This window comes from Lytechinus pictus, chromosome 5 (genome assembly GCF_037042905.1).
Source record: "Lytechinus pictus isolate F3 Inbred chromosome 5, Lp3.0, whole genome shotgun sequence".
NCBI classification, from domain to species: Eukaryota; Metazoa; Echinodermata; class Echinoidea; order Temnopleuroida; family Toxopneustidae; genus Lytechinus; species Lytechinus pictus.
The window spans coordinates 28,328,339-28,356,217 of record NC_087249.1 but is presented as its reverse complement, the minus strand read 5'-3'; the positions used below and the strand labels follow the sequence as shown (position 1 = coordinate 28,356,217).

Genomic DNA, 27,879 nt, shown 5'->3' with positions numbered 1-27,879 from the left:
ATGCATAATGATTATAGTTCATGAAGTACGTGCTTAAAACGTCTTGCTTTTTAGTGGGTGGGGGCTTGACCATGCACATTAAAATCACAATCAATCCGGCAATCAATATTGTGGACGTGGGATTACTTTCCTCATGCAAGTCCTCACTGTCGCATTCTTTTGTTTCATCCACTTAATTATCCCCATAGCTTTAATACACACTTTTGATACATTCCCTTCTAAATTATGCTCCCCCTAATTTTTCTTTCTTTCTGATTTTGTCGTTCAAAACTACCTGCACATGGCCGACCGCGCCAGGCCGCACCGCCAGCAGCGTACACGTGAGTGCTCGATTGCCTGGGTATTGTTGATGTTGTTGTTCCCCAGACTTATTTCCAACATTTTCAGTAAGTATATAAAAAATGTGCGGTAATTTTAACAAAATATTGTAAGATCTATCCAGCCCCTTTGTCATATTATGTGATCTATTCCGCATTCAGAGTTATTTCGCTATTTATTATCGTCCAGGACCGACCGAGGCCGTGTCAAATCCAACTTAAGTCACGACAGCAGTCCCATGCATATGATTTGACGTCAGGGTGACCAGATTTCACAAAATGATATACGGGACAATCGAAGCCTCGTCGACGTCCGAGGCCGAGCCAGGTCTTAATTTTAAAAAAATCAACAAAGAAGGCTACACAATGTTAGACTTGTAAAATATTATAAAGAAAGGGAAGGGAGAGTGAACGAAAGAATGAAGGAGAGAAAGAAAAAATGAACATGATGAAAAAGGGGGATGAAGTAAAGAAAATGAAGGAAAATTCAAAAGAAGAACAAATGAAAGAAAGTTTCCAAAAAAGGATGAAAGAACAAATAAAAGAGAAAAATATTTCTGTCATTCTCTGAAAGTGAAATGAATAAAGTAAGAAAGGGAAGATGAATGAATGTGTGAAAGAAAAGAATAAAGGAAAGTGAAATAAAGAAAGTAAGAAAAAAAGAATGAAGGAAAAATGTTTCCTTCATTCTTTGATTTTGAAAGAAGAAGGAATAAGGAAGGGAAAATAATTGGAAGAAAATAGCGAATGAACGGATGAAAGAGAGCGAGGAAAGAATGAACAAAATGATAATGGAAAGAGAGAGAGAACGAAAAGGAGAGGAAAGATCAAAGGAAGGAAAAGTTTAAGGAAAGAAAGAATGAATGAAATAAAAAAGGAAATATAAGAGAAGAAAATGAACAGCAAAAGGATCAGGAAAGAAAGATTGGAAATAAAGATAGATGGAATAAAATAGGCAAGCAGGAAGGATAGAATTAAGGATGAAGAAAGAAAAGGATAGAAAAGAAAGAAAAATTAAAGGAAAAAAGTTTAAACTTCAAGCAAACAAAAAAATCCAATCTAACAAAAATCTTGATGATATTTGGGTTTTTTTTTAAATATATTTCAAAAATTGCTAGAAAACTAAAATGTTTTAGAAATGATAAAATTTCAAAAGTGAAGCATTGTAAAACTTAAACATTGCGGTATCACTCACAGGAATCTCTCATCCCATTACAAGTTCGCACCGATCACAACAAGTCTCAGAACGAAAGCTGAAAACTCAATAACTTGCTCCTCTGACTACATCACCAAATCAGTAATCTGGACCAAAATAAAGATTATTATTCAGTTTTGGCCTGAAATGCTCCAAAACGGGAAAAAATAAACTTAAAAGGGGAAAAAACAGTGACTTTCTTCGGCTGTCGCGCCCTGTCGTGCAACTCCCACTTCCCTGGTTGATCCGAACTTCATACATAAACATATGGCCATTGAGTTCGTGTACAGATCGAGTTAGAACTTTGGTCTCTGTAATTGGTAAGTGGAGCCAACGGAGTTCAGTGAAACAACCAACATAACAGAGACCGAAGTTTTTGGTCTAGACCAAACACTATAGTCTATAGAGGTCTAGGCCTGAATTGGGCGACATGATTACACATGCTGGCTCACACTAAAGTACTACCGTTTATGAATGGGGATGATAGTAAAATATCAGAAATTGTTAAATAAATCCTCTGAAACGACGATTATTCCTGTCTAGTCAATCGTGGGCTCAAACATATTTTTTAGGTCTTAACGTTAGATCTATGTTTTTTTTTTCTCAAAAACTATCCAAACGTGTTTAGGTAGGTACTCCCATGATGGGCACTAGATCGTGCTGTTGGGCATGTGCGCAAGTAGTCAATGCGTGAGTTGGCCCCAACTACTGCAGCAGCCCGGACACAGTACACTGTGTTCGGGCTGTGCTGGCTTTTACTCGGTCTCACCAGGTGAAACCAAGAAAGCACCCAGAATCAAAGTAGGAAAGATAATTTTTTTTTTAATGTCAGAAAGGAAATCTATACATACTTACAAATTCATCCAAAACTATCCTGGTCTGCAAAACTTCAAAATGATGCCCCAAATCTAGGGAAAATCGTCGAAAAAATCACCTGGTGTGCATCAAAAGTCGGTCGTGCAGGAAGCAATGGAGAATCGGTAGGCCTATAGGCCCTTGTGAAAAGGCACACGAAAACAAACCAAAAACAATATTTTTTTCATCCATCTGGTAGTGTCATCAAACTTCCACACAGAATTTTGAAATTTTGACTAGAAAATTATGTGAAGTTTATTCATGAATAAAAAAAAATGCTTTTTCTCCTTTATTTGTTGATTAATTTATTTTATTTTTTTTGCTTTATACAATAGCTCTAGGTGGGGATAGAAAATTTCTACACAGAATTTTAAAAATCATTAAATATGCTAATTTATGCATATTTTTCAAAACTCACAAGAAATGCTTCTTGTTTATTTGTTGACCGATTTTGAATATTTTTGTTCCATCTGAGAGCTACGTGAGGTTCACCAAGGTTCTACACAGAATTTAGAAATTTTGAATGGAATATTATTTATGCTTGTTTATATGAAATTTATTCATAAATCACAAAACATGCTTCTTTTCCATTATTTCTTCATCAATATCAATTCTGTTTCCTCAATTTATTTCAGCAATATAATTCACTACAGTGTCAACTGGGCTGAAATTAAAAATTGTGAAACCTAATGACACATAACTCCACAACCGTAAGTCAAAGGTCATTTTCAGATCAACATTAAAGTTTATGTGCAAGGCTCCTATGACAAGTGTTATTCCATTCCAGTCATTTCACAATGAAGTTTCGATACAATTCTGTTGCGTGCCCTCGCAAATCACGATATTTCTGGTTATTTTCATAAGTGGGGGAGACACAAAATCGCTTTTGCCTTGTTTATTTCAATGATACTTTCAAGTCTGACTTCTCTAGTTTAAATTTCAGTGCCTTTGTTATTCAGATGTTAATCCTCACTGGTTTACTGATGGTGATTGAAAGTCAGAAATTATTCAGACTAATTTTTATGTCCATCTTCTCTCCCCCACAAAGCTTTACGGATTGTACATCATGGGTAACAAAGAAGGAGAAGAAGAGTCCAATGTTGCCAATTTGAGGAAACGACTGTCTCCCGGGACGATGAACAGATTGCCTTCCAAGAAACAGAAACTAAATAAAGCTGAGCTGTATAAACCTCCCACTATGACGGAACTAGCTTCTCTAAAAGAGACAGAAATTTTGTACAACTCCAGCCTTTTCAAATTACAGGTATGAACCTTGCCAGTTTCAACTACTAGCATAAAGAATGATGAGGTAATCCAAATCTTAGTTTGTCAAAGATAGATTATATTATCTAGAGTGGATATCGACCAATCAGCAATTTACCTTGTGGGCAATTCCATAAAATATGTACATCCAATCCCCTGTATGTGGGACCTTCATGAAATTTTCTGTCTCTAATTTCTTTTGACAGTCTGTAATGTTCTCAAAGGACCATGACTTGGTCAGTTAATGAAGTGAAGTAAAACTTGAGAAAAATGGGGGTTTGACATTAAAAAAGTTTGATCATTTTATGGAATTTCCCTTATATGTTTTTCAATCACACTCTTGATGAATTAATTGTGCAAGTGAATTCAGTAAATGCAATGGCTCATCTGTGGGTTATATTTAAAGGGGAAGTTCACCCTGATAATAGATATGTTTAAATATTAGCAGAAAAAGTATTTTTTTTAATGTGAAGGAGGGTTTATGAAAATCCATTAAAAGATAAGAGATAATGAATTTCAAAAATTAAAATTTGTGACATCGTATGCAAATATTAAAGAATTTAATTGAAATGAATTGAAAGAAGCAGCAGCTCCATGAATTCAATAAATTCCTCTTTTTTAATGGTGACTGAAAATATTTATCTCATATAAGTGGGTATGAAGTGATTTGTATGATGATGTAATGAATGCACAAATAAACTCATTCTCAATTTTCTGTGAAAGTTGCATTTTATTGAATTTAATCATATGACCAATCACAAACCAAACTTTGTTAATCTTTTGTGGTTTGCACCCAGTTTTCACAAATATTTATGTTTGGTTTTTCTGCTTTTATTAAAACAAACTGCAACAAACATGCATAAATTGATGCTTCATTGAACACATATGGGAAATATTATTTCTTCATGGGGTGCTGAATTCATTTTTTGCTCCTACAGTTTTCTTTGGGCATAAATTAGCCCACAGCTCTTGAATGATGACTCCCTTGTTTGTGTATATTATTTTACACAAACAATGTACTCCAACTATTTCAACCGGTGTGAATTTGTAGCCTATTGACAAAAATATATTGTTAATGCAGGAGATCTGCTTAAACCATGGCTCAAACCATGGATTAAAATACACCATTGTGAAACCAGGCCAATAAGTTTTCAATTAGTCCCATATTTTGTCCTTCTTTCAATAATCATATTTTCAAATTAGATGGATGAACTTCGCTTGGAAGTAGAGTTGAAAGAGAAGAAAAGGAAGAATTTGCTTCCAATTCTTCGGTCAATTGAAGAAACCTTGCGCAAACTTCCACCAGTGACTTTCCCAGATGTGAGTACTATTAATCTTGATATTTGGAGGCATAATAGCTCAGTCGATAAAGTTTCGGATTCTAGTGACCTGTGTTTGATTCCCATTTAATGCACTAGTGCCTTTTGGCAAGGCATATAGCATCATATCCAGGTCCTTTGGAAAGGACCTAAATCCCTTCGGTCCTCTGGTTATTTGCCTAAAAGCATTCATGCTTTCTTAGCATTCAGGTGAAAGATCACTACCCCCACCACAACCACTATATCTGAGGTATTATAACCATCACTTTTTGACCGCGTCGCTCGCTGACTTTTTACTTTCAAGTCTTGCGCAACTTCTGAGACCAAATTTGCGATGCCTGGGTACGCGGTTACGAAATTACGCAACATTATGTAAGTGCATGTCAGACCCAAAATTGCTCAAAAATGTGAATTCATGTACAAATCATGTCGCATGAAATATGACTGGTGGAAAACCCCCATAGGTGACGTCATCAAGCCGCTGCGCCGCAAGCAAACTTATGAATGAAAATATAGTAAGCATGCGCAGTGCAAGCCTCCCGTGCCCCACGCAGTATTCCATCAAAACAAGTCTGCAATACTCTGTTACCTCGTACCAAAATCGACCTAGAATTCCACTTTCCTATATTTCATATTAATTATGAAAGGTATTCTCGGAGGATCGGTTTTCTCACCGATACCACACAGGTAAGCAAATTTTGATTACTTCTTGCTTTTCTGTCAAAATCTTACGAAGTAGCGTCGATATTACATGCACAAAGTCAATTGATTTCCGGGTAGTTTCGGAGCGCCGAATACGCCAGCCAATCACGATTGTGTTACCATAAGGTATATCGCTAATCAGAACCGCAATGCATCATGGGATCAAAAAGGGGGCCGTTAGCTAGCTCTGCGCACGTGCTTAGCTAGCTAACGGCCCCCTTTTCGATCCCATGATGCATTGCGATTCTGATTAGCGATAAACCTTATTTTCGGTTTATGATGAACTGAAAATGGTAACACGAACATGGTTGGCTGGCGCTTCGTATGCTCAAGCTGCAAAAGATACATGGCGACGATCGAACGATCTCAATCACAACATCACTTGAAAAACTTGTATATTTATGGATATTTCGAGGGTAATTGGTGAGATTCAAAATGAGACTTTTGTGATGAGTTACAAAAATGTCTTACACTACGCAATACAAATCATGCAAATCAAATACGTATACGTTATACTGGTAAGCAATTTTCGGGCATCGGTTATTGATTTTTCTACCCGGGTTCCCGAGGCTTCCGGGCAGGACCCGGGTACCCGGGTTTTAGTCCCAGCCCTAGAAATACCTAAGAAAAAATTTGAGATGCCAAATTTTTTTTGATGTACATTGTATGTACATGTATATTTTAGTAAGTGCTCCAGAAATGTGGCTAACCATTTTGTATATTCACTGTACAATTATTGATTGTTTATAAAGAGAGTCACCAAGTTGGTTCCTTTCTTTTTTGTCCATTGAATAGGCCTCAGAACTTGATGGCTCCCTTCCCAAGAATGTTCATTTACCAATGCGCTGGAAGAAGACTCAACTCAAAGGAGAAATCAAGTTATGCAAGCCATCAGAAGTTAAGATCATCGGTAGCTATCTTCTTGGAACTTGTCTTAATGATCCTCTAACTGTTGACATGGCCATCCAAATACCAATTGTGAGTAAAAATGATAACCCCTGGGGTGTTTTACGAAGAGTTCAATTTGACTTTAGAGTCGTGCTTTAATGCCAACAAGCCCATGGGATCTAATACATAATCTCGATGATGACTGGCTAGTACTCCGAGTTTGATCTGACCAAGGCAAAGATGCCATACATGTAGGTACTGCACACAAATGGGAATTTAGCTGCAATTTTGAGTCAAACTTAAATCTTTGTGAAACACTCCCTTGACGGTTATTCTGAAAATGAACTTTTTCTTTGACTTATCGTCATCGTCAGTCATATTGATAAATAAGAATACACACCATTGGCTTAACACCACACACTTGCATATTGGTCCATGGGTGCAAATATGCCCTCATCAACCAATCACATGTATACCTTCAAAATTGATTTTGACAATTGGCAATAATGAGGGTAATCTAATTTTCAACAGTGCTAGCTCTTTATCTCTCGATGGATTATCTGGCAAGAACAGTCACAGCTGTTATTAGCCTATGCTCTGGAGGTATTTTTCTATGTTGACAATGAATAAAAATAAAAGAGATTTTGAAAAAAAACAGATACAAATTCTCTGTCTCGGTTTATTAGACTGCTAATAGAAAAGGCTATTAATATGGGATTTGGGATCAGCATTCCCACCGAAGTCAGTCAATATAGCACTTAAAGATATAGAGAATTTCCTATATTACTCTTTTTAGTCTTTATTTCTTACCTACCTTTTGATCTGTTACTTTTGTAAGATAGTTCTAGGAATGAGACTATCAGTTTCATGACTGATACTTTCTGTCTGTATTCAATATATCCATTTGTTTGTGTAGGAATGTCTTCAACCTAAGGATTATCTCAACTTTCGTTACCACCACAAGAGGGCACTATACTGCACATATCTTGTGAAGCATCTCAAGAAGAAAAAGGATCTTGTCAAGAGTGTGACTTACGGTTCATTTCAGGGGGATCATATGACCCCAGTCATTCTTCTGAAATTAGTTGGTATGTCATTGCTTCTCTTTTATTTCAGAAAATTCTTAAGGTATTTTGTAGACTTTTCTGTATGTTACCTCATATGTGAATTGCTTTTCCTTGATGATCAAGTCCTGATTTTAGTAGGACTAGCATTTAGTATCTGAAATTTGTGTGTCAATAACTATTGCTGAATGTTCTGTCATGTACTACGTAAAGCCCACCAATAGTTGCAGTTAGCAATAATTTTGAGAATAAGTTTCTAACATCAAAGTGAAGTGATATTTTATCATAGATCTAGACTAGAAAACTACTAAAATATAATTGAAAATAAAGTATGTTGAAAATCAAACTTACAGAGGCTTTCGTATTTATTATTGTTTGGGAAAATACTTGTCTATTGATGTTGTTGGATTATTGACTGAATAATAACAATATTTTACCAGAATCATGTGGCATATGGAATAAAAGCAAACACCATAGTAAATATTATTTATATTCTGCTTGAGTAATTTCTTTTTGGTCATCACTACAACTGTCATTAATCAATAATTTACTGAGTTCAGTTTTATTTGTTTTTTTTCACAGGTAAGAATGTAACAGTGAGACTGATTCCATGCCTACCAGAGACTGGATTTAAAGAGACCAGATTTACTCCATCTAAGAACAACATCCGGCAGCAATGGTATCAGAAAAACTGTGAAGAAGGTACACTTATATGAATTATAATTCTGTGAGCAGTGAGATGATTAATTCATATTTTTTTGAAGTTTTAACAGGTATAATAGTTTGCAGGTGTTGAAATTTGGGTGGTTGGAGACTGATTTATGAATATTTAAGGCAGTTTTGTTCTCTAAGGTAAATTTGATCCCACCCAAATATTGCACACTGTCACAAAATGGAATATATTTTTAATTGCAACATTAAATTTGTTAAGTGAAGTATCAGTGCCATGATGTGTGGATATTATTGTCACATTGTGCAGCCCTGAATGCTGAAATATAACCAAGGAATTTCAAAGTGCTTTATATAAGAAATGAAGTAATTCCAATACAAAGGACACTTTTCCCGTCAACTTGGTATTTCATTTAATTGAATTGAATTTCATTTATTGTTTCTTCAACTTTTCATATACAAATTAACAAAGAAAATACATAGTACAATACATAACAAAATATTCAAGAATAATGAAAATAAAAATGAAAAAGGTTGTATCTTCTGCAACATGACGATATGATAATGTTGCAGGGGTTGCCACTATGAGCCTTACTTGACCGTGTGGCAACCTAGGAAATGTATTGAATAAGGACATCTGTGCTATGATGGCAACTCTGATAGAGACTTAACATGTCACCACATAGATACATTGCTGAAATATCAATGATAATCCTCTTGACTGTATTATTTCAGAGACATTCCTTCCCACCCCATACTACAATTGGTCTATTCTGCGAGACATGTCCCTGGAGCGTCACCTACACCACCTGTACAACGCGTCCTATGATTTCCCATCATTCAAGGATGCCATTCTACTACTCAAGGTCTGGCTACACCAGAGAGAGCTAGACAAGGTAAGGTGCTTGGTTTCTTACTGTGGTTCTTATGCGCATACTGTTTGGTTTTAAAACACTTAATCTCATGTATATGGTGTTTGATTTCAACACCCTGAAACGTTATATGCATATGATGTTTGTTTTCAAAATACTTAAACCTGTGTTTAGTTTGAAAACACTGAGATTTACTGTATGCATATGGTGTTTGGTTTCAAAACACTGGAGCTCAAGTTGACCATAGCTTGGGGCTTCAAAACTTGTGATAAGGGAACATTCAATGAATCAGATGCATTGCTATGTACATTTACAAATTTATCTCTAATTTGGTATACAATGTACTTGAAGACTCCTCAATAGAAAGTATCATGAAGGAAGTCACCCAAACTAATGTGGTTCATGTAGCATTGATTACTATATCATTGATTATATAAGGCATCCTTGCTCTCAGACTTGTCAATTTTAGGGTACTAATCTTCTCTTTGCAATTTTCATTCACTGTTCTGATGTGCTGTGTCAGGTTGAAAGATGCCTAGGTGTAAAGTCAAAATTTTGTGGTTTCCTCCCACAATGGTATGATGATGGTTACAAGACTGGACATGTATATCAAAGCTTAAACCGTTTATCATACTGTGAAGTATTTTATAATATGATGAGATATTTCAATCTTCACATTTTATTTTGAAAAATTGCAATATTTGATAATTGAAATTAATTTTTTGAATGATATTCACAGAGCTGCCAACCAGTACGTTTTTTGCGTATTTAGTACGTTTTTCAACCAAAATACAATAGTACTTTTTTCTTAAAAAAATACAATTTTGTATACGACTTTTACACAAACCTAATTTATTCAGAAAAAATAATCTCTATTTCATAAAACTTACAGAAATATGGTCTTTGGATCAATGAAATTTCAGGTAACTTGTTTTTTTCTTCAATCATTTTGTTAAAACCACGGTCAGATATACATACACATGTTTGTTTTCTTTCATCTGCAAGAGCAGTCCGCATTTTTTAGCGCGGGCGTCATGCTTTTGATTATGAAATAAAGTTTTTTTGGGAAAAATACAGTTTTTTTTGTCACAGAATACAATTTTTCATTCCTAGAGGTTGGCAGGTCTGATATTCAACATTGATATTTCTTTGTCTTATGTTTCTGATTTTGTGTGCAGACTTACGGAGGCTGTAATGGTTTCCTTCTCTCCATGCTGGTTGCTCACCTCTTAGATAATGGTCAAATAAACAAAGTCATGAGTGGACATCAGGTCATCAAGAATGTATTCCATTTCATCGGTGAGTAGTTTAAATCTAAAAACAGTAGGCAGTGACGATTGGTATCTTAAAAGAATGTATTCCATTTCATCGGTGAGTAGTTTAAATCTAAAAACAGTAGGCAGTGACGATTGGTATCTTAAAAAATGTGTATCATGGTTCATATTTACGACAAAGAGTTCCTAAATACTGAAATATATGAAGGCAGTCATTGATGGTGGTAGTGGTGTTTATGGTGGTGATGATGATATTTTGCATCTGATTTTGATGAAAATTTCATTTAAGCTTGTGTAATTTTTCTATTTTTATTCAAGTCATTTGTGTGTGTGTGTGGGGGGGGGGGACTTTCCCTCATAAGTGTTTTCTACATTTCTGATATTCAATTCTTCTCTCAAAACTCTCATATTCTTTTAATCTTCCCCTCCATTTCCTACTATATTCCACCACTTCTCTAATGTTTTTCTTTTATCTCTTTCTTGCTTTTTTTATTCTTCTCTTTCTTATGCCCTTTTCTCTTTTCTTCCTTCCTCATCTGGCTTTCTTCATTAAGCTGAATATAAATCATCTTTCCCATATATCTTGTGAGAAAGTTCCTCATATTTACTCCTTTTTCAATTTTACCATCATTTAGCCACGACTGACTGGTCATCTAAGGGTATCACCATGTGCAAGAGCAATCCATCCCAAACATTACCCGGGCTTGAAGAATTCCATCAGCATTTCCCTGTTGTGTTTGTAGATCCGTCGGGATACCTCAATCTGTGTGCCAACATGACTAGAACCACTTATGAACATGTGAGTAAACTCTCATTCTACATCAGAGTCAGGACTTAGGATTGTTGTCAACCATTATTATCAGGAAACTTCTTTATAGAGAGCGTTGTTGGCTCAGTCGGTAATGCGTCTGCCCGTCGAACCAAAGATCGTGGGTTCGAGTCCAACCCGGGCGGATGACTGAAGCCAGTCTCTCCCATGTTTCATAGATGCAGGCTAAGTTACAATGGAAAACACTACGTCCCTCGGATAGGATGTTAGAGGTGTAGAGGAGAGTCGCCACCTTTGAACTATTCGTATAAGAGTAGGGGGAAACCCCGGTGTAGTGGTCCACCTGCACTACCTCAATCAGTAATTATATCGGGAGGAGAGACCTGCGGGTCATAGTGATTCAGTTCGCTTTTCGCCTCCCAGGCACAGGTGACGCCAAACAAATGATAATAATAAAAAGGTTAATTGTCTAGAAACAGTTGCCGTGGGGATGAATAGTTGTGATGTCACACTTCTGATATCAACTTCAAGATCCGCAAAGAATGCAAACTGGCAGATTTCTCATCGATAAGAATATTTTTACTTGAAAGAATATTGAATCATTGTGTTTGTAGTATCACTGTAGTATAGGGGATATTAATTTGCTTATGTTATTGTATTTTAATTTATTTCTCTTTCACCAGCTCAAACATGAAGCAAAGTTGGGTCTAGGCTTTCTAGATGACAAGAGAATAGATGGTTTTCAGTGTCTCTTCATGACTTCAGTTCCTTTCATCAGGAAATTTGATCACCTCTTCACGTGAGTATATACTCTCAGACAACAAAACATTGTCAATTCTGCTTTAGGGATTACCTGTCTATATAGATCACAAAATTTGGTTTTATTTGAATATTTTATTTATATGTGGTGTGTGTTTTGGGAAGTTCCTGCTAATATGACTAATACTGTTTTGAGATTTAGGCATTTGTTGAACCTGTCCATAAAGAGCACCACCTCTATTCTTTCTTTATAGGATCTACTGTATCTCAAAGAAATTTAATGTTCAATAAGGTACCAAATATTAGTACTGTCAAAATTATCTTATGGCATACTATCTTTATATGCCATTTAGGTATACATGTATTGTGAAATAAGGACAGTGATATCAATTGATAGATGATCTAGTCATTAATAAATTTTGATCTACTTATGGTCGGGTCATTAAAAAAAAAATTCAAAGATTTAAGATAAATCAGACATCTTGACACGCACTCCAGAACATGAAATGGACAATCTTAACCACCATAGGAAACCAATTTTTTGTTGTGTGTGAAATGTTCAATAGTAAAACTTTAATACTTTTATTCCTCCAGTAAATGTAGATGGTTTGAAAGCATAGTTTATCGAGTTGTATGGTCAGTTCCCCCAAGTCTGCGCACCCGCGTATCTGCGCGATTCTAGTAAAAGAAGATACGCAACGAGCACGAACTTTACACATGCAATACATAGACAGGTATTCATAAAAAATCCGACTCAAAATGGTGGAAAAATAATGAATTCAGGGCATTTCATGTGACGGCCTCAAAATGCAGCCTTTGTCATCAAAATCCCCGAATCGTGTGCAAAGTGAATGAGTGCGAAGACATGGGGTACCATTTTTTTTTCAATCTGAAAATGACTGCCCACAGGTTTTTTCAAGAAAATCTTATATCTTTAATTTTTTTAATGAGAAATTTGGTACACTTACTCTTGATAATATAAGGAACACTATTAACCAAAAGATTTTGTGAAATAAGAAGGAATTCATGTTAAATCTTAACTCAAATTGTTAGGTGCGCAGACTTGGGGCCCACGATCATATGTCTCATATTCTCATTCTTGCTATAATTTGATAATTGTTTAAGAAGTCATCCTGACCTTGGGGTGTATTATAAAGCTGTTCGTATGTTAACAGCGACTTTAAGAACAACTTGTGATCCTTTCTTACATACTAAACCATCGCCAATTAACATTTTGGTGTATACCATTTACCACAAGAAAGGATCACCAGTCGTTCTTAAAGTCACTCTTAATTTACAAATAACTGTATGAAACACCGACCTGACTAGGGGCTCGATCATTCAAGTTATTCTTTCCTATAGGGTACCCATTTACTATATTTACTCAGTGGCATAAGTGCGAAGGCAGGTATTGAATCTATAATGCTTGAAACAAAATGTTTAAAGGCAAGTGCTTTAAACCACTTCACCTGCTAGATCTCTACCATTCCATTCTATTAACCATCCCAACAAATTATGTCCGTTTACACATCAGTATTACCAGGTTGAAGCAGTTGAAAATCTCTGTGAAGAGGTTTGCTCTTGAGAGTCAGTTAATGGACAGGGGAGACAACTATCCCCCCATGGTGCTACCCAAGATAGAGGAGATCCTCAGGCAAGCTCTAGGAGACAGGATAAAGCTGTTAGCATCTAGTTTGTCTCTTCCTGCTGAGGTAACCATTCCTTGAATTAAGATTATTTTCTGGGCTGGTAGCACAAATGCATGCAATCAATCACAAAATGACATTGACCAATCAAGTACATTGTTGTATTCACATGTTGTATAGCATACCAATATCAACTAATCAGAATCATTCTTTGAAATTTGGTATTGATCCTAAATCAGAATGAAATACTTCACACTCACCACTGTATCTTGTAAACATGCATGTAAATGATTACTCAATACAGCAACCACACAAAATTATGAGAATTGGAATACATTGTAGAATATTTTTTGAATAGTATTATCTACACCTGTTGTTAATTAATTTATTCTATCAAATACTGTGGCATCAATTTTCATAACGAGCTCGAGTTATTTATTCATAAATTCTCATATGAATTCAGATTGAATTTGTAACAGCCTTCACCTTAGCAACTCTTTTCCGTACACTTCTTAATTTACTTTTTTTGTAATCTGCAATTTCTTATTGTTATAATCAAATTGCTTTTCTTTTTAATCAATAGATAAATAACACTGTAAGCTGCATGGGTTGCATGTATTTGTTTTGTTACTAGTGAAAAGTTGTCACATGGTGGAAACTGTAGGAAAGTCGTTGGTTTTGATTGGCAGAGAAGTTCATTTACTATGGTAACTGATAAGCTATCATTTATGAGAGCCTTAATGAAATAATTTCAATGTCAAGTCTGTGTTACGTTGATAGATACCTTCTCAATATTGTGGAGACCAGAAAGTAGCAGGGGGAAGTCTAGATAATCAGTCTTTATCATTCTCATGTCTTGATGTCACCCTATATGAACCTCTCTTGATATTATATACCTGAGAAATGAAGTTTAATAAGTTTAATAAGTTATCAAAGTGTTATTCTCTGCAATCTCTTTTGTATCATAACTCATGAAAAGGTTGACTATATTTGAAAGGTTAAGGTTTGATGGCTTGTGGTTGTTTCTCCTCTTTAGTGGCCTGTGAATTCTCCACCCCCTACGATAGAAGAGCAAGGATCTTTGACCTTTGGCCTCCTACTCAATAGTGGTCTATCATCTAGCGTCCTTGACAAAGGTCCAGCTGCCAACACTGCAGAGGTGAGGAGGAACATTTTTTTTGTTATCATTTAGATTTAGTGTAGAATGAGAATATATAAGGCTTCTGGTGCTCTATTTGTGTGTGTGTGTACTGTAATGCAGTGAACCTTGCAAACAAGTGACCACCTACCTTATGTCCAATCAGTAGATCAAAGGGCTCATCTTTAATCTGACTTTTATTCTCTTCATTTGTTGTTGTTAAAGGCTAAGGAATTCAGTGATTTCTGGGGCAAGAAGTCAGAATTACGGCGCTTTCAAGATGGGTCTATATGCGAGGCAGTGGTATGGCCTGGAACAAGTATTGCTGAGAAGAGAGTAGTTTGTAATCATATTGTCAAACACATCCTGCACCTGTAAGTATACTGATGTTTATGTAAGTGTGCCAATCCAATGTTCAAGGTTTATTCACATCAACATTTCACATTTTCAAAAAAAAATCAACAACTCAATGACTTATGATTTTCATTACAGATCGAGCATACTGATCTTATGATTTTCATTACAGATCGATCATACTGATCTTAAACAAATAGGAGTAATGCCGAAAATTTGTAAACAAATTATAATTTCCTCCTATAAAAAAGCTTCTTAATTTACTACAAACAATGATATTATACCATTCAAAATTTCATAGATAAGCATAAATAGATATCGTAAAATATAAAATGTATGCCTAATATAACAATAGAAAAAAAGTACCAGAATGTATTCTTGTAATTGGTTCTAAACTAATGACAAAGAAAGAAAATGACAGATTGTGATATGAGGGAGCCAAAAGTAAAAGCATAGCTTGTTGGTTGAAGGCTCCAAAGGATATGCAGTGAGAGTCCCATAAAATATCAATACGATAAAAATATCAATCCCAATATCCCTTTCATGAACTATTTTTGTGCGTATGGTAAGCTAATGGTTCAACATGTGATTCATATTTATACCTTCTTATTTCGTGATTCATTCCTACTGGTGTTTGATATTTTCTTTATCAATCATGATTTTGTTCATTCTTTAATAATTTTTTGTGTACTTTTATTCTCTTTTTCATTCCAATTTGATCTATTACAAGTTTATTGTCAAATGAATTATTAATAAGCCCCATCGTACATGCAAATAACATCTATTGTGATATATTCATATAACTAAGCCAGGGGAGTTATTCAAATTTTTTTCTAACAAAATTAATCGAAAATATTTAGAATCATTAGAAATAATAAAAATGTTATTATTATTTTCTCAAATGCAATGCTGCTACCCTGCTCTCCCCCCCCCCCTTTCACTAGTACAACATTGTACAAATGTTCACTTTTTATTTGGCCAGAGCTGCAAATTCAAACAAAACCAAAACCATTATCAACTTTCAAATCTGCTGAAGAAATTGACTGGAAATATTGTTAGCTTGCACATGTAATCTGTAAAACTATGCTTCTTAAAAGACCACCACAACAAAAAGTTTATTTTAATCAAAAGAGAAAAATGTAAGAAGCATAACGCCGAAAATTTCAAAATCGGATGTATAATATGAAATAATATAATATATAATATAATATGACAGTTTGAAAGTTCACTTAATTTCACAAAATAATTGTATGCACATCCTGGTCAGTATAAAAATGAGGGAACTGATGATGTCATCCACTCACTATTTCTTTTGTATTTTATTATATAAAATGTGAAATATTATAATTTTCCGCTTATTGTCATGTCAAACAAAGTTGTTTTCCTTCCTCAACATAAGGAAATGCCATTTTATGATTTAGTCCAGTTGGTCCTTACTGTCAAATCTGTAAAAATTGAAAAAATGTATAATTCAAACAATAAAAAACAAAATAAATAGTGAGTGAAGGACATCACCATTCTCATTTGCATGTTACTGTTTTGTGAAAAATAAGTGAAACTTTAAAATGTCATAACTGTCTTATTTTACATCCGATTTTGATAAAATTTTCAGCGTCATGCTTGCTTGATTTTTCTCTATTGATTCAAATCAACATTTTCTGGGATGGACTTGACCTTTAAGAATCAGTTAGAGCCTTTCAATCATTTTTTTTCCTGTCTCATCCAGCCATGCAGGCATCAAACCACAAACAATCACATACACTGCAAGCCAACTAGATCCTATCCTCCAGCGGCCCATGCTACATCCCTCTACAGGTGATGTGGAACCGGTCTCTGGTACAGGGGAAGAGGAACTACTGGAGATCAGTGCAGCTTACACCAAACTGAGCAGGCATCTAAGAGAACTCAAGGACCTTCCTCTTATGATCAGCTCCGTTCAAGGAACCTCACCGGCTATTCGACATACGGAGGTGATAATGAATACGATGGATGGGAATAGATGATGTGTGATGTGGATAGTGATGATGATCATGATGGTAATGGTGATGGTGGTGGTGGTGGTGGTGATGATGATGATGATGATGATGATGACGACGACGACGACGACGATTATGATGATGGATAATGGTGATGGTGATGGTAATGATGATTATGACAGACCTGCCAACCAGTACGTTTTTGGCGTATTTAGTACGTTTTTGCAACCAAAATACAAAATCGTAATTAAATGGGAAAAATCATCTCTATATGTCTCTATTTCATAAAACTTACACAAATATGGTTATTAGATCAATGTAATTTCAGGTAGCTTGTTTTTTTCAATCATTTTGTTAAAACCCGGATGAGATATACACATGTTTCAATGTTTTTTTTTTTTCATCTGCAAGAGCAGTGCGCATTTTAGCTTGCATGCAGCTTGAGCGCCGCGATGAGCGAGTGCGCCACGCATTTTATTATGAAATACATTTTTTGGAAAAAATACAGGTTTTTTTATCACAGAATACAATTTTTCATTCCTAGAGGTTGGCAGATCTGTTATGATGACAATGATGATGGTGATGACAAACATGAAGATGATGATTATGATAATGATGAAGGTGATGGTGGTGGTGGTGATGAGGAGGAGGATGGTGATGGTGACAAAGGTGATGATTTTTGATGATTTTGAAAATGAATATGATGATATGAAGGTGGTGATCATGATAAAAAAAGAAGAAGAGGGAAGCTGACTGGGCGAGATGCTGAATTTATTGCTTAATGCGTAAGTTCGTAATGCTAAAAGTAATGATTCATCAGCACAAAGATCCAGCTACATCTAAACTCCTTGATCCTCCATATGTTACTGACCCAGTACCTATCAAATAGACCTATATGATCTTCCTCTCCTTTATCAGGTCTACCCACCTTGTGCAGGATGGCCATCAGACAGACTAAGGACTGCTACAAAATCGGTACCGGTCAAAATACCCTCACATGACAAACAATGTCCAACGTGGATACCAGCTGTCAGAGGTACTAGTAGATCTTATTAGCTCCTGACTTCAGTTGTACAGTCTAGTTGTATGCATGTTTTCACTAATTGTCTCTGTTTCTTGCAGAAAGATTTGCATTCAAGTTACCTAGGTGGAAGAATTTACATAAGTTCCATATGCCTGCTTTTGATTGTTTTAAAATTAAGTTGCATTTGATTTTCAGAGTTGAGTTCGATTGTAACTATATCTGCTCCAGGCTTGGTCTTGCAGTTGTCATGATGTGCATGTATGATAATTTTTATATAAAGTGCATCGGTCATTACTAGAGTTTATACAGGGTATTGCATTGATAACAGTTGTATCTTGGATGTCATAATAAGGTATTTGTTGCTGTTATGAATTGTTTGCTATGATACATACATCATTGCCATGACTGTTAATATGAATGAACCTTACTCACACATCTAAATCATGTGTCTGGTTGCACAAGGCTTTTCAATTGATTATATGGCATGATTATTATGACTGATTATATCATCTTTGCTTGTTATATTTGAACCACAGTGGTGTGCCACTTAGAGAGTAGTGGCAGGTGGCCAGATGACCTGGAAGCGATTCATCACATCAAAACAGCTTTCCATCTCAAGATGGCTGACATGCTTCGCAAGCAGTGTCAGTTGGTTACCGTGGCAACTGCTAACCATATCCTTGTGATTGTGGTAAGGATTATGACATTAATGAACGAAGGATTTGAAATTATACCAATGTGTATACCTATAACACACATACATGCACAAAAAAAGTAAACTTGATAGTATTGCCCAAACTGAATTGAATCTTATAGGTTTTTACCTTCAGAAGTATTGAGTTAATTTTGGATCATTATTGTGATTCTAATGATTCTAATGCTTTACAGCCTACATGTACATATAATCAACCATTCACAGTCGCTTTGAGACAGTGTCCTTGTAAGATGAAATATTTCTCTTGACATGATGATAATGAAACCATTTGAAATACAGTGATACGGGGGACAATGTTGTCTTTGATTTGTCACTTTGGGCCTTATGCTCGAAAAAAAAGATTTCAGAAATTGTAGCATGGCACAAAACCATGGACTATGCAGATTTTGTTCTTGTTTCATTGCGTATACTTAGAAAAGTCTCATTATAAATGCGTGCTTTTGGTAAAGGGTGCCTGATTGAAGCGCGAAAATATGAGAAATCCGCATAGTCCATGGTTGTTTGCCATGGTATAATTGAAACCTCTTTTGAGAAAACAGGCCTTTAATAAGTTTATATTTAAGTCATGCAACTTTACACAAACAATTTCATGAAACAGCACCTCTTTGTCACCAGATTGCAGTCTCAGAGCTGCCAAGTAGTACGATTTTTCCGTATTTAGTACGTTTTTGCAACCAAAATACGGCAGTACGTTTTTTCTTTAAAAAATATGTTTTTTGTATTAAAAAAAAAAAAAAAAAATGTAATTTCAGGAAACTTGTTTTTTTTCTTCAATAATTTGGAAAAACCAGGGTGAGATATACACAAGTTTCAATGTTTTTTTTTTTTCATCTGCAAGAGCAGTGCACATTTTAGCTTGCATGCAGCTTGAGCGCCGTGATGGGCGAGTGCGCCAAGCATTTTATTATGAAATACACTTTTTTTGGGGAAAATACAAAATATTTATCTCACACGGTAAAAATACTGATTTTTTGTCAAAATACTGATTTTGGGGAATAAGAATACTGAAAATGCAAAATACAACTTGGCAGCTCTGCAGTCTACCAACCGATCTATTTATCACTTTCTTTTGTTTTTGTATCCTTATTAGGATGGGTTTGTGTTCGAGGTAGCAGTGGCTCACAGGAGAGAGATTGTACTCCTCAAGGAGGTGGTTACTAAGGAAGGACTGAGCATGCTCAGAGATAATGAAAGGTCGAAGGTCGTGGAGAAAGGGACTGAACACCTACCCCATCTCACCAGTCTACTTCATGGGTAAGTATAGCATGTATATTATCAAATTATGAGATGAGGAGTAACCGATTCACAAAGAGAACCTTCATCAATTTGCTGTCATGATTCTTATTTGTTTGCTTTGGAAGATTACATGTTGCCACTCTCTGACCAGATGTTGAACGGGTACTTGGTCAAATGTTGAAGCCATTGTTATACACTTTAAGTCATTTGAGCTTCTTTCTTGTAGGAATTCTCCCTAGGAAGTGAGGAAAGCCCCTAGGATGTTGATCATTTGAAAAAATATATGTACCTTTACTTATGAAAGAATATGTTCATCCTTTACAGATTATTACGGATTATACTTTGTTTACATACAAAATCAAGAAAAGAAGGATAATTACTTCATGAGGCTTTCACCAAGTTATGTTGGTGTAGGCTTTTTTAACTGCCAACTATTGTGACAGCCACAACTTCACCTCTGGTCTATCAGAGCATTCACCCTCTTAAGAACCATAATGCAACATAGTAAGCAAACATCTTACAAGGTAATTGCCTAATGACTTATCATTTAAAGAGGAAATTTTGAACATATATATATTTTTTTGTTCTTGTTGCCACCAGTGTTCACCAGCATCACAGTGCCTTTGGTCCGACGGTCCGCCTTGCCAAACGATGGATAGCGTCGCATCTCTTATCTGATCACATGACCTCAGAGTGCATTGAACTCCTGGTAGCCTACCTCTTCTTGCATCCAGAACCATTCACATCCCCAGTGTAAGTTGGTTATCCAGGGTACAGTTGCTTATTTCATATTAACCTGTTGACTACTGAATTATGTGATTCCCATAATCTTTGTGCAGGGATCACCCGTTTCCAATAGGCAATGGGTTAATATACAAATATGTCAGGCTTTGAGAAAGTATAGTGGGAATCATTTATCCGAGGTTGGACTGGCAATTACTATTTTCCCCGAGAGGCGAAGCCCCTAGGATATTGCCAGTCCAACAGGGGATTAATAATTCCTGCTACGCTTTCGAAGGAAACGCCTGATATGTTTGTTTTATATTCCTCTTTAACTTCTAGACCTAGTCCTTGCTGATGTGTAATCAATCTAGACCGATTCTAACGTTGCCGGACGTAGTCCTAACTTAGGCCTGTCAAGCTAATGCTAGCCAGGCTAGCTGCTAGAAGCCGGCTGCGCGCGGCTTCTACCCGACTGCAGTTAATGAGAAGTATGCTGCTCTGCGCCGCTGCAGTTGCAAACAGTCTCATGATAATTTTGTAAGCTAACTCATTTTTAAGACTCTTTGGTATCGGATTTTGAATCACCTTATTAGGTATGCTAATTCGCCATCAATTTAGGTGCCTTGTATGAAGGGCCGTCATGGAATTATATTTCCTGCATGATAATCTAGACCCAATTCTACACTGACTTTTCACGATTGTAGATAAATAATTTGAGCGAGAGCTTGTATTTATTTCATTTATTTAATTTGCGGTCAGAGCCTAGGAGCATGCACAGTTCAACGTTGAGATAACATATGGAGCATGAAAGTATATCGAAAAATATATGGAGCTAGAAGAAAACTATACAGAGCTATTTGCAGCGATGATTTTCCTATTGAAATTATACTTTGTCACATGACCATGAATTGACCAATCGTTTACCTAGAATACTCATGAATATTCATAAGAGGGATATAAAGCAATATATATATGTACTATATTTGCTATATATCTCACATACAGATATTTTCATGACTTATTTCCCTATGTACAGGTCACCACAAACAGGTTTCTTACATTTCTTGAATCTTGTTTGTCAGCATGACTGGGAGAGTACACCTCTTATCGTCAACTTCAACAATGATCTCAAAGGTTGGTCACATCCATTCATTAAATATCGGTAGAAAGATTGAGGGAAAGGGGTAAATCTACAGGCATATGAAGAAATGATTTGGTTGTTATGATTATTTTATGAACAATGTTTCATTTTTATATGAGGATTAAAAAATAACAGCAATGTAAATGATGATGATTATTACGATGATGATGATGATGATGATGGTGGTGATGATGATGATGATGATGGTGGTGGTGATGGTGGTGATGATGATGATGATGATGATGATGATGGTGGTGGTGGTGGTGATGTTGATGATGGTGATGATGATGGTGATGATGATGGTGATGATGGTGATGATGATGATGATGGTGATGATGATGATGATGGTGGTGGTGGTGGTGGTGATGTTGATGATGGTGATGATGATGGTGATGATGATGGTGATGATGGTGATGATGATGATGGTGATGATGATGATGATGGTGGTGACGGTGGTGATGTTATGCCCAGCTGCCAGTAAATCCTCCAGACCAAGTGAATATTTAGTCAATTTTCTTGCTTCTTCATGGGAGACTGGCATCACAATGTATAATATAATTTGACATCACAAACTTGTGTAAGAGGGTGTTACCACATTCGGGGACTAGCATGGGTCACAATACATGTATATCAAGCACAATTTCTGTATGGTTTTATAAATATTTTGGTGTTTTTTTTTAATTTTTATTACAGCTTCAGATTATGAAGAGATTTGTCAGCAGTTCACCAATAATCGAGCTCATCTTCCTGTGATGTTCCTGGCCACACCCACTGATAGACAGACATCTTTATGGACACAAGATAAACCAACATCAATGGTAAAAAAAATATTCTCATAAAAAGATTGTTTATTTCAGAACCTTGGAATGAGTTATCATACCTCAATTGTATAGTAGTAGTTCAATGTATTTTTAGATCATTATTATTGTAAATGTTTAAGTTTTGTTTTACTGCCTCCCCAAGAAACCTTTTTAACCATTGTTAGAAAGTAGCCAAAAATTTTAGAAAGTAGCCCAACTTATAAAAAGGTCCTCATAAATTAAAGAAAAATATGAATATATGAATTATTATTTTTAAGTTTAAGATGTTTAGATAAAAATAAAGTAGCGTCCAAGAGAGTAGTACCAATATAATAATTGGAGGCAGAAAGAAGTGGGTTTTTGTTTTGTTTCAGATGCTCCCATTTTCACATAGCCTATTTGTTTTTAGCAAAGCTTTTCTTGAATGCACTTTATCCAGATTTTCCAAAGACTTGTTGAGCTTGCCCGGGAATCATTCAAAGTCTTACATCAGCAGCTGACTGAGCCATCCACACCCAGTATTGATTTCAAGGTAACAATCACTATACTAGGTTCCTTCCCTTTCAAGTTTGTCTTGGAATGTTAAAGATAAGCTTAATCCTAATCCTCCCCTTCCTAATCCATCAGTTTATGGGATAAAAATTACCCCCTGCATATAGATAACGATTGTTGCTCAAGCATTATACATTGTAACACGTTGGAAGGGAAGATTTCTCTTCCAAATCTCGCACATTTGGTACCAAAAATCAGAAAAGAGGGTCAAAGCAGTAACACTGTAAATGTATTATCAAATTAAAAAAAAATTACAAATATGTTCAACAGCCACTAAAAAAGAAATTAATATATTTTACTTGTATAATTGGTTGTGATCCTTCTTTCAGAAATTCCTACCACTTAACTTGCATTCTGTTTCAAAGATATTAGTGTTACTGATGATAATATGCGTGTAATGTACCGTACTTGACTTCTATAGTGTACGGCTACCTTTCTTTGTATATATTTTAGTAATATTTGTTTTTGTGGAAAAAAAAGAAAGAAATGAAATGGATTTCATATTTAATCTTGACAGCAAATCTTCCGACCTCCGCTTGACCCTTATGACGTGGTCATCCATCTACGAGCCAAGCTTCTTCCCAGGAGGCACCAGGCAGTGGATTCTGACTCATTAGAAAGTTCATTGACCCTCAAACCTACCCTTGAGGCCAAGCACATACCAGTGGTGAACTTTGACCCTGTGCAGTGTTACCTCAATGAACTTAGAGTGAGTCATAAGCTGAGATCCTTACAACATGATGCACTTTTCATTTTAGTGTCCATCAGTGCTTTATTTAATGTGAACATTGAACATGTTAATTGTTACACTGATAAATTTAGTGTTTATATTTAGTAATATCTATTTGTATTACATTTATTTATTTATTTATTTGTCCTTTATACCAAGGCTAGTCTGTTCAGTGATTAAAATACTGTTCTCAATTAGGGCCCTGCACAATATACATAGGACAATCATAAGAACATACTATCAAGAAACATATGAAATCGACATTATTACATTACAGTGCAATTACATAGATTTTGCTCAAGGACTTATAAGCCTACAGACATTATTTTCAGTCATGAGACTAAAGTTCAACACAAAAAGTCACTGATACAAACATTTTTACAATAGTTTTTACAGAAAAAATATAACCCTAAGAAGTAAACCATGTGTTATCCCTTTGATAAAACAAAATATGAAGTATTTGGTCTAATTATTATAAAGTATATCATAAAAATTAATGAATAATCTAGTTATGTCCTAAACCTTGTTCTATCTTATTGTGTAAAAGAGTGGGGCAAAATAAAATGAATTCTGAGTACAACCCCATGTGGATAAAGAAATCTTTCAAATAAGACATTTCAAAATGTGCACTTTAAGCTCATGGGGAAAAAAAAATCTTTTTCAGATATGAGTCAATCTCTATGATATTCATTGAGATGATTTTTCATAACCGACATTCCGATTTGCGGACAAATGTATTTTTGATTAATATTTTGTTGTGATGAATGTTTGTTTTGCATAACTCCAGGAAGCCTTTGAGGACGTAGCCTTGTTCTTCCATGATACATACGGAGGTGATCTCATTGCGGTAGTATGGAATAGACCTGCATTTAAACCACAACCTTTCAAGGTGATCTCAACTTACATGAATTGATGTGTGAATGTTGTGAAATGGAGGATAACAAAAGTAAAACTACTTATCTAAGTTAGCCTCTTAAAAAAATGTCATTAAAGTATAATGGTGGGCCCCAAGGCTGCGCACCTAACAATTTGAGTTAAGATTTAACATGTATTTCTTCTTATTTCACAAAATCTTTCAGTTAATAATGTTCCTTATATTATTGTTAGTAAGTTTACCAAATTTCTCATTAAAAAATGAAAGAAAATATAGGATTTTCGTGAAAAAACCTCGGGCTGTCATTTTCAGATTGAAAAAAAAAATGGTACCCCATGTCTGCGCACTCATTCACTTTGCACATGATTCAGGGATTTTGTTGAGAAAGGCTGCATTTTGAGGCCGTCACATGAAATGCCCTAAAATTATTATTTTCCCATCATTTTGAGTCGGATTTTTTTTTGTGAATACCTGTCTATGTATTGCATGTGTAGAGTTCGTGCTTGTTGCATATTTTCTTTTACTAGAATCGCGCAGATACGCGTGTGCGCAGACAAGGGGGACTGCGCAGACTTGGGGGAACTTGCCATACACATTTTTTTCTTGAGTTCCATGACCTTAACATCCAGATAAATGAGGCTTTACAGTTTGATGTCGCCTTGGACTGATGTCGGCTTACTCTCAGAGATGGCCTCTGTCATATCGGCCTTTTTGAGAGGAATTAATAATCAGGATGAATCAATTTATTCGGGCTAATTTTAGCCTTCATACCAGTTTACTTCTGTACTTTGTGTATTAAGTTGGATTACAATCAATGTAGTAAGAATATGTTGTACAATGGAAGTTGATTGATTTCGTACAGTATTTTATCCTTACCTCGCATGATCAAAAGAAACTGGCTGACAGTCTATCACTTCACATTCCAATTGTTTGTAAACTGTAAAATCAATTGTAGTTTTACAAACAGCTTTATGAAACCGACCCCTTCCCCCCTTCCCAGTGCTATTGAACCTTAATGACTTTTCTCACTATTTCTCGTAATTTTCCAAACATTTTGCAATGTCAGCCTCTTCAAGCCCAAGCCAAGATACCCTCGTCATCATCGTCGTCAAAGACGCCCCAAGTCATCCCCAACATAGAGGGCATCCTACAAGATTTCCAAACCATGGGACGAGGACTTGTGTCAACCATCGAGGTCCGCACAGAAAACTGGAACATTTGATTACTTCAGTCGCCTTGCAGCTCCCCTTGATTCTTCCTCCTTTTAATTAATGTCTTCCTAATTATGTAAGATTGTGTCTTTCCTCAATCAGTGTTTTTCTGGGGGAGAGTACTTGGTGGTTTTATTCATGGACATGTCCTCTTCCCTTAAAGATCTTATGAGATCTAAAGGCTCTGTCACCTGTATTGCGATAAACAATGTGAGATTGTTGGGTGTGTGTATATAAAGAGAATTGAAAATGGAGATGAAAAGTCCATCCCAAAATAGTCTAAGTCATATTTTTCTGGTTTATTCATTTGGTTTGTGTTTTTGGAAAAAGGCAAATCAAATTTGAACCTGTCTTGTTCTGGTGAGGGAATTTCAAAATTTGTGTTTCAGAAGCAAAACTTGAGAAAAGTTAATGAATTTGTTGATTTCTTCTGAAAATCAGGCATGTAATGATTCATCATATTTGAATGTGAGTATTGTTTTCTCACTTTCACCAAGCCTGCCTACATTGTACTCAGATCAGCTTTATAATCCTGTAAACAAACTTGCTTATTCTGAAGTACATCGATATTTGTCAAACATATGATTTATGAATCATTAATTTTTCTGCTCTTGGAATTAAAGGAAAATTTGGGGGAGTAAGGAAAATGTGGAAATAAACCATTTATCAGTGCATGTTTCAGCATATTAATTCTACAGGAAGGATGGTGATCAGAAACACTCAAGGGTGGACCACGTTGAGAAAAGAGGAAACTATTTAAAGATGCAAAAGGATCATATGTCAATGAATATTACACATGAATGATTGATGATCAGGATCATGATGAGGATGATATGATCATTATGAGGAGGATGGTTGTGATTTTGATGAGGATGATAATGAGAATGATGGTCATAGATCATGACCATGGTGAGGATGATCACGATCATGATGAGGATGATGAGTATCATGATATGGAAGATGGTGCTTAATTATCCCTGATTCCATTAGGTTCATTTGAAACCTCTTAATTCATAGATTAGCATTAAGCAAGTACAAAATAGTTTTCAATTTTCTTAATAGACATGCACCTGTGAAATCTGTGTGCCATCACCACCCTCCAAGGAAAAGAAAGAATATAACTAATAAATATGATGAAGTTGAATTAATGTTTATCACAATTACAATTATTTTATAAGTGGAATTTATCACTGTACATTTCTATAATGTACTTGTTATGTATGAATGTTTGATTCATTCCTACCAACCTCTATCAGCTCACATGACTTGGTTGTATTTAGAGTTTTCTCTCTTTTGTATTTATAGTCATATGTTAAGATGTACCAAACTCGTCAATTCATTTGAATGAATAATGTGTTTGTATGTACTTTAACAATGTATGACGACTTCAGTCAGTGACTTGATGTTTTATTTCAAAATATAAATGAAGAAGATATAACGTGAAATGCATGAACTTACATGTGTGCATTTGTTGTTGCTTTATTCCTTTATAATTATGATTTAGATTTTGTAATGCTCATTTGATTTTGTTCAGGGGATTGGTTGGTTGGTTGGGTGGGTGGGCGGTCGGTCGTTCGGTCGGACAATTGATGGATGGAGGATGGGATGGAGGGATGAATGAATGGATGGATGGGATGGATGGATGGATTGATTGAGTGACTGACTGACTGATGGATGGATGGATGGATTGATTGAGTGACTGACTGATTGATGGATGGATGGATGGATTGATTGAGTGACTGACTGATTGATGGATGGATGGATGGATGGATGGATTGATTGAGTGAGTGACTGACTGATTGATGGATGGATG

General features: G+C 35.6%; 1 protein-coding gene across 1 annotated transcript; it reads left to right on the top strand.

Moving 5' to 3' along the window:
* The first annotated feature begins 73 nt into the window (after positions 1 to 73).
* LOC129261597 (nucleolar protein 6-like) lies at positions 74 to 27,511 on the top strand. The gene is made up of 24 exons (XM_064100170.1): positions 74 to 386; positions 3,416 to 3,631; positions 4,834 to 4,950; positions 6,447 to 6,629; positions 7,456 to 7,627; positions 8,186 to 8,305; positions 9,008 to 9,168; positions 10,323 to 10,443; positions 11,054 to 11,217; positions 11,871 to 11,986; positions 13,481 to 13,658; positions 14,629 to 14,751; positions 14,956 to 15,104; positions 16,811 to 17,054; positions 17,979 to 18,096; positions 18,621 to 18,775; positions 19,890 to 20,053; positions 20,636 to 20,788; positions 21,795 to 21,892; positions 22,593 to 22,717; positions 23,139 to 23,231; positions 23,769 to 23,960; positions 24,769 to 24,870; positions 25,922 to 27,511. The coding sequence occupies exons 2-24, from the start codon at positions 3,434 to 3,436 to the stop codon at positions 26,075 to 26,077; spliced, it is 3,402 nt and encodes a 1,133-aa protein (XP_063956240.1). The 5' UTR covers positions 74 to 386; positions 3,416 to 3,433; the 3' UTR covers positions 26,078 to 27,511.
* The last annotated feature ends 368 nt before the right edge of the window (positions 27,512 to 27,879 follow it).

Bases quoted from the DNA above. Each gene is read 5' to 3' on its own strand.
- LOC129261597 (XM_064100170.1), top strand. From the start codon at position 3,434: ATGGGTAACAAAGAAGGAGAAGAAGAGTCCAATGTTGCCAATTTGAGG. The intron at 11,987-13,480 runs GTGAGTATATAC...TTTACACATCAG, and splicing joins AAATTTGATCACCTCTTCAC to TATTACCAGGTTGAAGCAGT. The intron at 23,232-23,768 runs GTAACAATCACT...TAATCTTGACAG, and splicing joins CACCCAGTATTGATTTCAAG to CAAATCTTCCGACCTCCGCT.